Source organism: Misgurnus anguillicaudatus, chromosome 10 (genome assembly GCF_027580225.2).
Source record: "Misgurnus anguillicaudatus chromosome 10, ASM2758022v2, whole genome shotgun sequence".
Classification (NCBI taxonomy): domain Eukaryota; kingdom Metazoa; phylum Chordata; class Actinopteri; order Cypriniformes; family Cobitidae; genus Misgurnus; species Misgurnus anguillicaudatus.
In genome coordinates this window covers 14606045-14619699 of record NC_073346.2, presented here as the reverse complement: position 1 = coordinate 14619699, position 13655 = coordinate 14606045, and the positions used below count along the sequence as shown (strand labels likewise).

The window sequence follows — 13655 nt, the reverse complement described above, 5'->3', positions numbered from 1 at the left end:
TTCCTCTGAGGACCAAAAAGACAAGACTTATAAAGATCTTTCAACTAGCTAAGGTTAACAGAAAATATGGGCACACTTTTTGCCTTGTCAGATGAATTTGTCAGTGACTAAATTTGCAGCTGACATCCTTTCCCGTTACATTGATTAGGCCTGGAAGGAGAAATTTTCACAAGAAGCCATGAAAAAAACTCATACATCAATACATATAGTGACAAAGAACTTCACTTTATTTTGCCTCTATATATGTAGTTTAGGAACACAAACTAAATCGAACAAACAAACACCTCTTGGTTGTTTTCTTTTTTTAGACAAAATATATAAAAAGAAAAAGATGAAACATGAAAATATGGAACATTTAAACAGCGGCTGACAGAAAGTAGTCATCCTTTAAGGTCTCAGGAGCAGAAAGTCCTCCAGAAGAAATCAGTAGCTTTGTGAGAAGGATTTGCAACTTGTCATCCTATAAAAAGCACAGCATAGATGACTATGAATAATGACAAAACTGAATATATAAATAATTGCCAGCTAATATCATTTGTTATAAAATCTATGTACCAGATTCAATCCAGTGAATACTAGATTTTGATTGTCACTCTCCAGTGTTGCATTGAAGTCTGGAACATGCAGCTGTGGAAAGAGAATTATTCTTTACTAATTTGCAAAAAAAAGTTTTAGTGCTGCAATATGGATATTTATTAAAAGTGGATGATTTCTGTGACAGTTCTACCCAGAGCATGATGCCTCCAAACGCATACATGTCGGTGGCTGGGGAAGGTGGATGACCGTGCCTCAATTCTGGAGCTATCAGACTGATGGATCCAGCCACCATTCCACTGTCAGTCGCCCTCTGCTCCTATAAACAATTAGAAAAACAAATTGCACAAAACAAATCATAGTTTGCTTTTATTGCAAGTTTCTTTAAGTATATGACAAAAAGATCCTTACAGGTGTCTTTGTGAAATCATAATCCCCCACAATCCCTTTCTCTCGTCCCGTGACAAACACGTTGTTGGGATGTAGAGATGCATGAGTGACGGATGCAGCATGGAGACTCTGTAGTCCCAGAGCTACTCCTCTCATCACCTTCCTAATCTCCTGCACAGCCACATTATCATCACACATCAGCATGTTAAGTGTACCACATATTTTGTAAATGACTTAACTTGAAATACTTTAAAGATAAATGTGTAACATTCCATTAAAACATAAGAATTGAGTTTTGATTTAATGGGGACAAACTAACTATCCTGTCCACAATCCTACACTGTTTCAAGCGATACATGTACTCACAGAAGAGGACAGTGGGGAAGACTTCTGAATGGCTCTGAGGTTTGCATTAGAATAGTGTGGGACCATAACGTACGCCAGCGGATCAGACTAGATAAAAACACAGACATTTTACACAGACAGGTATAAACAGTACTAAACACTTATTGAAATCAACTTTGGTATATTATATGGGAAATGGGTGTCATAAGAAAGATACTTTGCCGCAAAACAGTGCCAAAAGAGGCACCGCTGTGGAAGGATTCTGCTGCTGAGCTGTGTGATACTCGGCAGCTTGTTTAAGCATCTTCTCCTCCGATTCTTCATCCACTGTGTAACACTGAAAATAACTCAGATTGTAAGAAACTTTTATCAAAGATAACAAAGTAACAGACACTTTATCCACATAATGTATGTATGAAAATGTTTCAGGTCAAAAATCCTAAAAGGAAAAAAAACACTTTTAGGAGATTTACCACCAAAGACCACTAGGTGTCATTGGTTTGTTGCATACCCTTGTCACAAATTGATACATTACTGTTAATGCATTATTACAAGTGCAAAACGGTTTTGAAATAGGAAAACTACACTATTAGTGCTTTTCAACGATATATAGTTTGGCACGATTATTTAAGTCTTAAAGGATTAGTCCATTTTCTCAAAAGAAAAATCCAGACAATCCACTCACCACCATGTCATCCAAAATGTTGATGTCTTTCTTTGTTCAGTCGAGAAGAAATTGTGTTTTTTGGTGAAAACATTGCAGGATTTTTCTGGTTTTGATGGACTTTAATAGGGCCCAACATTTAATACTTAACACTTGGCGGTTTTTTTCAGCGGAGTTCCAAAGGACCCCAAACAATCCCAAACGATGCACAAGGGTCCCATATAGCGAAACGACTGTCACTTTTGACAAAAAAAATAAAAAATATGTACACCCAAACCACAACTTTTCGTCTAGGTCCGGTCCAGCGCGACCTAACGTAAATGCGTAGTGACGTAGGGAGGTCACGTGTTACATATATAAAACGCACATTTGCAGACCATTTTAAACAATAAACTGACACAAAGACATTAATTGGTATCAGTTGACATACAACAACGTAGGAACGGTCCTCTTTCAAGACGCTTGTAAACACTGGGGCAGAGTTTCGCGTTCGTCCTCTGTGACCTCTTGACGTCATGACGTGTTGTGTGGGGTCAGCTGGCGCATCACGACCGGATCTACATGACGAGAAGTTGTGCTTTAAAAGTGTATATTTGTAATTTTTATTGTCAAAAATGACAATCGTTTTGCTAGAGAAGACCCTTATGCCTCGTTTGGGATTGTTTGTGGTCCTTTGAGACTCCGTTGAAAAAAACTGATAAGTGTTGAGTATTGGATGTTGGGCTCTATTAAGGTCCATTAAAATTAGAAAAATCCTGCAATGTTTTCCTCAAAAAATATAATATCTTCTCGACTGAACAAAGAAAGACATCAACATTTTGAATGACATGGTGGTGAGTAAATTATCTGGATTTTTCTTTTAAGAAAATGGACTAATCCTTTAAAATAGGCTATTATAGGTTTTATGCAGGGTTCAAACCAGATGCGGTAGAGGCGGCAAGCGGGAGTGATTTACATGTTAAGTCAATGCAAAGACGCGATTAGGCATCCTGTGGGGCGGTACACGAGGTAAGCGCGGTGCGAATGGTGCGGAACGCGTCACCGCGGGAAACGTGCAAGTTGAAAAATCGGAACTTCGGCGAATTTACGCGCTGTGTAAACCAATCAGGACCTTGCTGTAGTAGTGACATGATTACAGGAAGCGAGCAGAGTGGCAGAGTCTCAGCAGAGTCGCAAAAGCCCCTCCCATGATGTGAATTTCTGTGTGAATGTCTCGAATGACTAGAATTTCACGCGCGAGTGAACTCAAATGTTCAAGCGTCCAACTACACGCAAATAGCGTGTTTTTGCCACCTCTACCGCGACTGGTGGGAATGCACCATAATAGTTATGTAAACATTTTGGGCCCACATGTGGGCCGGTGACAATAAATGCAAAACAATATTATTTGCTATGAAACCTATGTATTGTAAATTAAGTAAAAACTATTCGAACCTTACAGCAAAGCAAATTAATATATACAGACCTTTAGGACAACTTTCTGTCCCTGGAAGTCTGTGCTCAAAAGAGGTCTCCTCCCGCTCAGCTCTTTCATTGGCTCTGCATCAAACATGTCTCTGTCCAAGCTCTTCATTAACAGCCCTGCAGAGCTCTGAAACCATTGAGAGAAATCAACATCTTTTAATCATTCAATCTTCTTGTCGATTAAACAACGAAATAGAGCTGAAAACAGAGACGCCCTTTTACAAGTATAACATTTTGTTTGAGCCGGAACCAAATACAAAGAAGTACCATGTAGCTGTTGATATCTGCATCAGGGTACATCATTGGTAGCTCAGGAAAACCTCCGTTCACCAGGTCACACAGCATTAACTGCACATCAACACATCATGTACATTTTTACACATTAGCTTAGATTAACATTATTCTATGTGCAGACTTTAATAATAAATAATATAAAAATTAAATACATATTCCTTCTTCTCATGGCTGATTTCTCGAAAGAGAGCGTTCCTCGTCTCAGTGATCTCCTCTTTCTTCTTCAGGATCTCTGGTAGGTCTAGTTCTTCTGCCTGCCAGATTCGATCAACAGATCAATCCTACTGTACCAAACTACATTTACTCTTTTCAATACTTTTCATTTGTTAAACAGTCACATTACCCACAGGCAGACATATTGTAAAGGGGGAGCAACAGCAATGATGCACGCAAAAAATCATGCAGGACTGATCTCACCTCCTCCAGACAGCTGACCTCCACCAGTTTCCAGCGGAGCTGAGATCTCAGGCTCCTGATGTGTTTTTTCACTGCAAGCAGCTCATCTAATTTAGGAGGACTGCTCTGCCACTGCTGCGCCTCCTGCTTAAACTAGGATTCAAATAGTGTGGGACGGGTAAGACACACTTTTGAGTAAAATAAAAACAAGAAGAATAAGACCCAGGGCATCTCTTACCTTTGTGTTGAGTTCATACTTCTGCCTGATGTCCTCTAACAAACTATGTTCTTTTCGGATGTCCTGCAAGGCTTTTTGAACGGCATTAAACACTATTTTTCTCTCCTGGTTCTCCTGCTCCTAACAAAACAATAATATTCATTCACACCATTGTACCAGTAACTCTCGGATCAACTCCTCGAGAACGAACCTTGGTATAAGTGACCCAGAACTTTTAAGGCATCCCACACAAATACAGTTTTAAAAGAGAGGAAGAGGGTTTACATATAGATGATAGGAGCACAATGTGTAAATGTTATCAGAAGCTCTTACGGTGAAAGCAACGCTGAGTTCTTCACACACAGCAGCGTCAGCATTCATGAGGATCTCATATGCACCATCGGCGACATCATCTCCAGACATTTTCTCCATCAAACATACAAACTGACAAAATGCATGTCTTTCACATTTGGAGCAGAAACAGCAAATAAATATATTTAAAATGCCTCCAGTAAAGTAGACATACCTTGCTAAGCCTGGCTGCCCAGTTGCTAACGGCCAGCAGAGCGTCATCAGTAGCCTTTTGCACATTTTTGGTTTTCTGGAATTTTGCCCTCTTCCACTCACAGAACTTCTCAAAAGAGTGTTCGTTCATCTGCTCCTCCGGTGATACTGAACTAAACAGAGCGGTCAACGATGACTCAATTTCCTGAAAAAATAAACCGCTTGATTAAAGGACCTATATTATGCAAAATCCACTTTTTGGCAGTAAGTGAACACATCAACCCTACAATGACAAAAATCCAACCACTCCTCCTTTTAAATCCCCAATGAGCCAACTAATTCTCTTGTTAATGTGATGTCACACTGACAAAGCCCCGCCTACAGCCACTGACTTGAGTGGCAAGTTTTACCCAAAAGCTTTTCTAAAAACTGAGCCCTCAACCCACAATTTTCTGAGGCAATCGATATTATGACACGACTGTTGTTAAAAGAAATGAACTTGTACTGAACCCAGTACATTTATTTCACGCATACCTTCAGTCTCTCCCATCTTGCCTTGATAGTCAGCCTGTCCACCTCCCGCTGGAAGTCATCCACAGCAGCTAAGAGAGCAGCACGTGCTTCATCTCTAATGTTCACCAAACCCTTCATTTCCCCAATCTGATACATGAACATACGTGAGCTCTTCAGCACAAGAGAACTGATTCCTGACATTTATCTGCTGTATGTAAATTCATTTTATGTATTCATTAGGGCTGTCAAAATTAACGCGTTAATAACGCGTTAACGCAAATTCATTTTAACGCCACTAATTTTATTAACGGAGATTAACGCAACGCGCAATTTCTGTTTGACCCTTGGTCCAGCCCATAGTTGAATGAACAGAGACGCAGACAAATGGGATCCTGTCTAAATGAGTAAAAGGTTTTCATAGAAATAAGAACATTAAGCAAATCGTCTACCAAATCCAATGCTCTAAATGCTCGTTGGACATCTGATATGATCTTTATTTATACGTCTGAGAGGTGTAACCTTCCCGTCCTCCTAATGCTTAATCTAATACAAAGATGCGTCTCAATTCATTTTGGTTTCGCTTTTATGCATGACTTAGAAAATAGACTGCAGGACTTGCTTGATGTTAAAAGAGTCATTAAGAGAGATAAAGTTCGGTACCTGATTAATGTTAAAGAGTTATTAAGAGCGACAAGACTCAAAAGCGATCCCCTCACGCTGACTGACTGATATCTGAAGCGCGTGCACACAGACGCGCGAGTGCGCGACCCGGATATATAGACATCTACACAAAATTACAGTTTTACAAATATCTGTTTTGATAAGAATTCACGCAGGTAGGCTCTATAATCTGTTATGTTTTAAGTAAATGTTTGGTTAACTGTTGGGTAAAACTATCTGATGTGTAACATTATATTAGTTCACTTAGATTTTGTCTTAATGTCAATCAAACAAAAGGAAAAAAAGTTGAACATACATTGATGATGTTTTTGCTTTGTGTGTGCTAAATCTATTAGTTTTACCAGTGATTTTAAGGTATTGATGTGGTAATATAATGTATGGATGTGGAAATGTTTGTGGTAATTTGACTCTTTCATATTTTGTTATATTTCAACAAATCATGCATTGTTCTATGTTTTAATAGAGAATGTCAAAATATGAACAACTATTTTTTTAAAATTTGCTAATTCCGACTCAACTTGCCAGCACAGGTCACAAATGATGCAGCAGCAAACAAAAATGGAGAAAGAAAAATCTTCTGAAAGGAAAATTCATATACAAAACAGTGGCTGGTGATTCTGTTAAAATGTAAACAGGCTGTTGTTAACATACATTTGCATAAAGCATCTATATATGTATATATGATTAGAATATTAAAAACCTGAAAAGTGTTAAATTAGGGTAAATTTAGAATGGATAAAAATGTGCGATTAATTTGCGATTAATCGCAGTTAACTCATGAAATCATGCGATTAATCTAGATTAATTTTTTTAATCTATTGACAGCCCTAGTATTCATTAATCAAACTCACGTTTTGACAGGTTTTTAGACTCTCTAGGGCTTGATCATAATCTTTCCACGCAAGTTCAAGCTTCTGTGAACTCAGAGGCATTGAGATCCTGCAATTCATGATGACGGTGATGGATTCAAGAAGGTGATCCTCAGCATTGGGACATGAATGACTTTCCCTAGGGTTGTAGACCATAATAATAAGCAAATGCATATCTGAATCATCAAGACTTGTGCATTATGCATTTCTAATATGTGACCCTGAACCACAAATCAAGTCCATCAAGGATTTTTTTTTTTAATTGAGATTTATACGTTATCTAGAAGCTGGATAAATACGTTTTTTTATTGATGTATGGGTTTGTTCAAATAGGACAATATTTGGGAGTTACAATCATTTAAAAACGTTTTGAAATATTTAGAAAATCGCCTTTAAAGTTGTCCAAAAAAAGTCCTTAGCAACACATATCACAAATGATAATTTTTTTTAAATATTTACAAAAATAATTTACTAAATATTTTCATGGAACATGATCTTAACTTAATATCCTAATGATTTTTGGCATTTAAAAAAACAAAATTGATCATTTTGAACCATACAACGTATTGTTGGCTATTGTTACAAATATACCCGAGCTACTTATGACTTTTTCGTGGTCCAGGGTCACATATGTTTGAGTGCAAAAAAATATCAAATTTATTAATTCCTAATTCATATTTCTTAAAGAATCTTGCCTTAGTGTCCTCAACGAATCCACTTTTTTTGCCAGCTGGGTGATTTTGTCTGCAAATGTTGAAGGATGATTATGTTCAATCTTCTTTATCTCTGCATTACTCACCTTCACTGTCTGCAAAACATAAACAAAACTTTTTATGACTTACCCATATCATGGCCTATAGGAACAATACAGTATGTAATTTTCACCACTAGAGGTTGGAAAACAACAACAACGGCTGCAGCTTGAGGATGCTGTTAAAGAGCATTCTTGATGCGGCACTGTGCAGAATGATCGGCTAAATTATCACAAGAGTACTGCTTTCGAATCGCTCTCACCACACTTTGAAGTCATAGACCGATCCATCGGTCTGCGCAGTGCCGCGTCAAGTCTAAAGGGGATCGCACACCAGCCGCACAGCTCAGCGTCGCGTCTAGGACAACTCGGAGGTATCGTAAACCAGAAGTACACATTAAATAGCGCAACCTTCGTCAGATAGCGTCTACTTCAAAATGCAAAATATATGTTAGCAGCCAATGTTAATCGTTAATGATTCCTGTGTCAGCGCCGGTGTGCGTATACTCATAGAAAACAATGTGTTTGATTTTTTTAGAACGGCGCGGCACTGAGCTGCGCGATCCCCTTTAGGCTACGTTTACATGGAAACGATCTGAAGAGAAAACGCAAAAGTGGCGTTGCGTTATCACTTTTTATTCCGCGTTTATCCGAGCATTTGGGGGGGGGAACCTGCGTGCATATGGTGATGCAAAAGTGTGAGATATTCGATGTAGTATGTCATCCAGGCGGCTAGGTGGCAATGTGAAGCACTGACACACAACACCACCAAGTCCACAGCTGTCTGGTTTGCCTCCAACGAATTGGAGCATCAACAATTTGATGGAAGTAATTAAAGGGATAGATCTGCCAAAAACGATATTAAACCCATGATTTACTCACCCCCAAGCTGTCCGAGTTGCATATGTCCATCGTTTTTCAGACAAACACATTTTCGGATATTTTAGAAAATATTTTAGATCTTTCAGTTGATTAAATGTAATATTACGGGGTCCAGCCATAGTCCACGCCCTTCAAGTCCAAAAAAAGTGCGTCCATCCTTCACAAATTAAATCCAAACGGCTCCAGGATGATAAACAAAGGTCTTCTGTGGGTAATCCATGCGGTGTTGTTGTAGAAATATCCATATTTAAAATTTTATTAATGTAATTAACTACCTTCCGGTAGCGCCGCCATCTTAGACTCATCCGCATTCAGGATGAGAGCTTACGCACCGTACAGCGGTTTCTCTGCTGCTGCTCTGTCCCCCGCCCTCCGAATTTGTCATACGTCACTAAGAAAAGTGCCTACACTACGCTAATACTCTCTCCTGAGTCTAAGATGGCGGCCCTACCGGAAGGTAGTTAATTACATTAATAAAATTTTAAATATGGATATTTCTACAAAAACACCGCACGGATTACCCTCAGAAGACCTTTGTTTATCATCCTGGAGCCGTTTGGATTTAATTTGTGAAGGATGGACGCACTTTTTTTGGACTTGAAGGTCGTGGACTATGGCTGGACCCCGTAATATTAAATTTAATCAACTGAAAGATCTAAAATATTTTCTAAAATATCCGAAAATGTGTTTGTCTGAAAAACGATGGACATGCAACTCGGACAGCTTGGGGGTGAGTAAATCATGGGTTTAATATCGTTTTTGGCCGAACTATCCCTTTAATGCACCTTCTCTGATCAGTAATACAAGCTATGAATTTCATAACTGCTGGGAAGACTCTTGTATATTTATCAGAGCTGCTATGGCAACTTGAAGGTCCGACTTACCCCCCCAGTCACATTAGCTACAAGCGACAGAGACAGAGCGACAGGCTACCATTCATTTTCAATGGAAGTGGCCGTTTGCCAGCGACAAGCGACGAGCTCGCGGCAGTGCAAGCAAGGCGGGGCCAAAATAGACAAGCAGGCTATTTTATGCAAATGCTGAGCGATGCGACAAAGCGACTGCCAATCGGAGTGAAGGAGCAGCGTGACGTAGGTCTGTGGTCGAGTCTGAGAAAATAAATCAAGATGGCGGAAAATGCGTATTTATGTATATATCTGATAAGTTTGGCATTTTATCTAATATATTTTGTTACTTTTATCGAGAAATAAATACTTTTAAATCCAAAAACACCGTTCTTGTAACTTAACAATACCTCTAAAGTGACTTTTGATACCGCTTTTAGAAACTAGCCAAGGAATGCCCATCATGCGAGTGCGTGACGCTCGGTGTCGTTCACTTTTGTAGCTAATGTGACTGTAGGGTTATGGAGATAATCCGACATGTTTGTTGTTATTTTCCTTAACTGGCGCATGCCTATGATGTACACGCGTACGGGATGAGAGCCACAGTGAGCAGACTTTTGCGTTTTTACCCTTTAGATGGGAACGTGACAGTAGAGCGTTTTTAAGATTTCCACTCTGGAGGGGGGCTTCACTTTTTTGAGTTTTTAAGCCCCAAAAACGCCGTCGCCGTGTAAACGAAAGGCACATCCCATAAAATATTTTTACGTTTTCACCCTCGAGCATTCTCATGTAAACAGGGCCTAATACACCTATGGTTTCTATGGCCGGCAAAAACAAGAATAGCCTGGACATGAGAACAAGCGATCCTCATGAAACGCTTTATAAAAAACACTGTGCTAGTTTTTGGGTATTTTAATGCAAAAATCTTACATACTGTGCCTTTTAAAGACGTTAAACAATAAACACCCAAACCCTCCCCAAAACACCACCGTGAAACAAAGCCCCCAGTACAACCCCACTGGCACCTGGAGCTCCAGTCTGGCCTCCTCAAGCTGTTGTCCCAAGAGAGTTGCGTGCTGCTGGATGGCACATCCTTCTTTCTTTAGCTTCATGATCTCCATCTCCTTCTCTTTTATCACCTCTCTCATCCTCTGGGTGTACAAACAGCACAGCGGACACAAATTATCAGGCATGTTTTCACTTGCCAAGAAAGTTTCAACTGAAGTTTTCACATGTAGAATATTAATGATACAACCAAGTGTGATTTCTTGCTTGTTGTGTCATGATAATGAGGCAAGCACTTTTAATTCTTTATCAGAGTAATAAACAAGGAAGAGTCTAGAAATGCACAGATTAATTAGATCCAATTATTTTACATATTGGTCTTTTTACATAAGTTTTCTTGCAATTGATAAAAATATAAATAAAACATTTATGATATGCCACCTGGAGTTCAGAGTTGGTCTCATTTAGTCTCTGTTCAGTTTCATGAGCGTTTTGCTGTGATGTTGCCTTCGGAGAGTTGATTTCATTATGTTCCTGTGCGATATTCAGTTTCTCCACAGGCTGGAGAGCAATTGTGGTTTTCTGTTCCCTATATGAATATGAAGAAAAACATGGCTTAGCACTTTCATTATAAGATCTTATATCTACATTTATCTGCCCATTAGGCTTATAGTTACAGCCCTAATGTGAATTATACACATTAACACAAAATTAAACAAAAAAATATGTTACTCGCAACAAAGATCTAATATTGCCTGAATATTTTAAAATTAAAGTAAGACATTTTCCTCCCTCTTGTAGAAAGCGCATTGGATAAAAGTGTCTGTTAAATAGTTACATGTAAATGATTAACCCCTTACTTTATGATTTGAGGCTTCTGGTCTGAAAATATTGGGCGTAATTTGGGCATGCATCCCAGAGGGGACCCAAGTGTCTCCAACTCCCTTGGAGGGCTCCTGGCGGACCATAGTCCTGTGTGCTCCTGCAGGTTCACCGGGGGGATGGAAATCTCCCGATTGCCTGGGAGGTTTACTTTGGCAAACTTAAATTTCAACAGCTCCTCACCAATATCAAGATTCCCCTGGAAGGCTTCAACCAGTATGGTTCCATCAAAGCAAACCGACTTTTTATGGACACGCAACTTCTTTCCATGAATGATATTTTGGAGGAAGGACTTCCCCTAGCGAACGACACATACTGTAAGGCCACTCAACACTTACAAAATAACACAACAGTATTGGCCAGGAAATGAGAATCAGACATATAGCGATACATTAATATACATTTTATGAAAAGTCTTCTCATATACCTGTGAAAAAAGTGGAGTTTCCTCTTCGCTTGACACGTGGAAACCCCAGAACTTGTATTTTTTGGCAAATCCTGGTGTCTGCAAGTCTTCTGGAAGTTCAACTAATTCGGATCGGCTAACAATCTCCATATTTCCATAATCAATGTACAGAATGTAAAACTGGGTGGAAAGACAAAGCATAGGTCATGTGATTTTCATTAAAGATTATATTAGCATTAAACTTTGTATACAAACCTTGTCATCTGTTTGCTGTTGCACTGTACATCTGTACCAGCACTTGTCCTCTGAATATCGTGCCCCATAAACCTACACGTCAACAAAAATGTAGTGATGTTTACATCTAAACTTTTTTGTTTTGTTTTAGACCTTCTCCCAGTTATTTTCAACTTGCCTTTTGTGCAGCTGGTCTTCCCATCAATATGGGAGCAGTGGGGCATTTCTCTAACAGCACAGCATCTATCATCTCACTTGCTTTGTCTGTCACATTCTGATAAATGTTGATTTTTGACAGCAAACACAACCAAACTACATGTTAGACAGAGATATTGTGATAACAATGTATACATTGATTTAACCCATCAACGCAAGAATATTATTGTTTAATGTAAGGTAGCTACTAGGATGGTAAATGTTTTGTTTACCTGAGCCCAAAACGTGATGGCATCCACAACATGGGTGACAACAACCAGCTCCACTAAATCATAACAACCATAATTTAAACTCATAAAAAATACAACTCATACGTATAACGCAGACTAGGAAATTAACTTTTAAAACAAGAAGAAACTTACTTTTTTCAGGCTGAATCTCCGACTCATCCATGGGATCTAGTTAATATAAAATGTCAGTCATTATATTAAGGTTTTGTAAAGATCTGAATGACAGTTGTGTGTTTTTAAATGATCGACGTTTGTCTTAACTTACCAGTTTTGCTGCCGCTGATTCGCCACGAAGTCACACGGGCGCGCGCGCTAATTAAGTGTAAATCTTTAAATTGTTATGTTTATAATATTTCGTGGAGTATTATAGAGAAATGTGCTGATTGTGTAAATAAGTCAGTTCTTTAGAGAGGTCAAATGACAGAAGTATCGCTTTCCTGTTCAGGATTTATCCATTTGTCCAATGTCACGTCGTCCTAGTGCGCTTACGCTAAACAGACATGTGCTAAGCACGACATGTCCTAATTTTTTCATTTTGATCTCACGGCATGAAAATTGTTGTTCTTGCGGTTTTATTGTAATATAATCGAATTATTTTTGTTATGTGTAGTCGTTAAACGATTAAAGCAGATTTTAAGTCAACGAGCAAACGCATCAATCATTTAACGTTATGTCACAGTAAATTCGTCCAACTCAACTCCGACCGCTAGGGGGCGCGAGGCGAATCAGGCGATCCACTTTATGTACTCCAAATGAGTTTTTTTTTTCATAATTGATGGATTATACATAAATGTGTATATTACGTTTATATTATAATTATATATACTCATTATAATAATATTAATATAATTATATAAAATCAGGACGCGCACGTGGTTCAACCTAGACAAGGGTTGCCAGGTTTGTGTATCAAAGCCAGTCAAAACAAGCTCAGACATGCCAAACACAAAAATATTTCAAAAATAACACAAAATATGCCACTCCAAACCTAAATTCATATTTAAAAGTCATTGTGTAGAAGTAAATAAACAAATTATAAAATAACATGTACATTTCTGTAATGACCTGCTTTTAAAAATACCAACTTGGTCATACAAAATGTATTCCAGGTCTGGTATTTGTTTAATATTTTAGATACAGTGTACAGTAAATATTCAATTAATATAATAAAGTACGTTGCTAGTGTATGTACTGTTTCATTAGTTTTCATGGGAATTGGCAGGGAAAACAAAGCCAACCCTGACAGTGGATCCAGCTGATGCCCATGCATACTCACAGAACCCAATCTCAGTGACCTGTGCTGTAGTTTTCCCAAGCACCACGGCTGGATGTT

General features: G+C 38.6%; 1 protein-coding gene across 1 annotated transcript; it reads right to left on the bottom strand.

Annotated features, from left to right (window-relative positions):
• Nucleotides 1-204: 204 nt before the first annotated feature.
• On the bottom strand, nucleotides 205-13035 carry stk31 (serine/threonine kinase 31). The gene is made up of 25 exons (XM_055210354.2): nucleotides 12588-13035; nucleotides 12455-12490; nucleotides 12305-12357; nucleotides 12055-12150; nucleotides 11898-11969; nucleotides 11664-11822; nucleotides 11215-11534; nucleotides 10796-10943; nucleotides 10375-10500; nucleotides 7567-7679; nucleotides 6854-7010; nucleotides 5343-5468; nucleotides 4831-5013; nucleotides 4638-4748; nucleotides 4326-4445; nucleotides 4109-4240; nucleotides 3844-3945; nucleotides 3665-3745; nucleotides 3399-3524; nucleotides 1487-1606; nucleotides 1291-1377; nucleotides 946-1095; nucleotides 728-853; nucleotides 556-627; nucleotides 205-460 (listed from the first exon to the last, which is right to left on the bottom strand). Exons 2-25 carry the CDS (start codon nucleotides 12483-12485, stop codon nucleotides 356-358), a joined length of 2916 nt encoding a protein of 971 aa, XP_055066329.2. The 5' UTR covers nucleotides 12486-12490; nucleotides 12588-13035; the 3' UTR covers nucleotides 205-355.
• Between the last annotated feature and the right edge of the window lie 620 nt (nucleotides 13036-13655).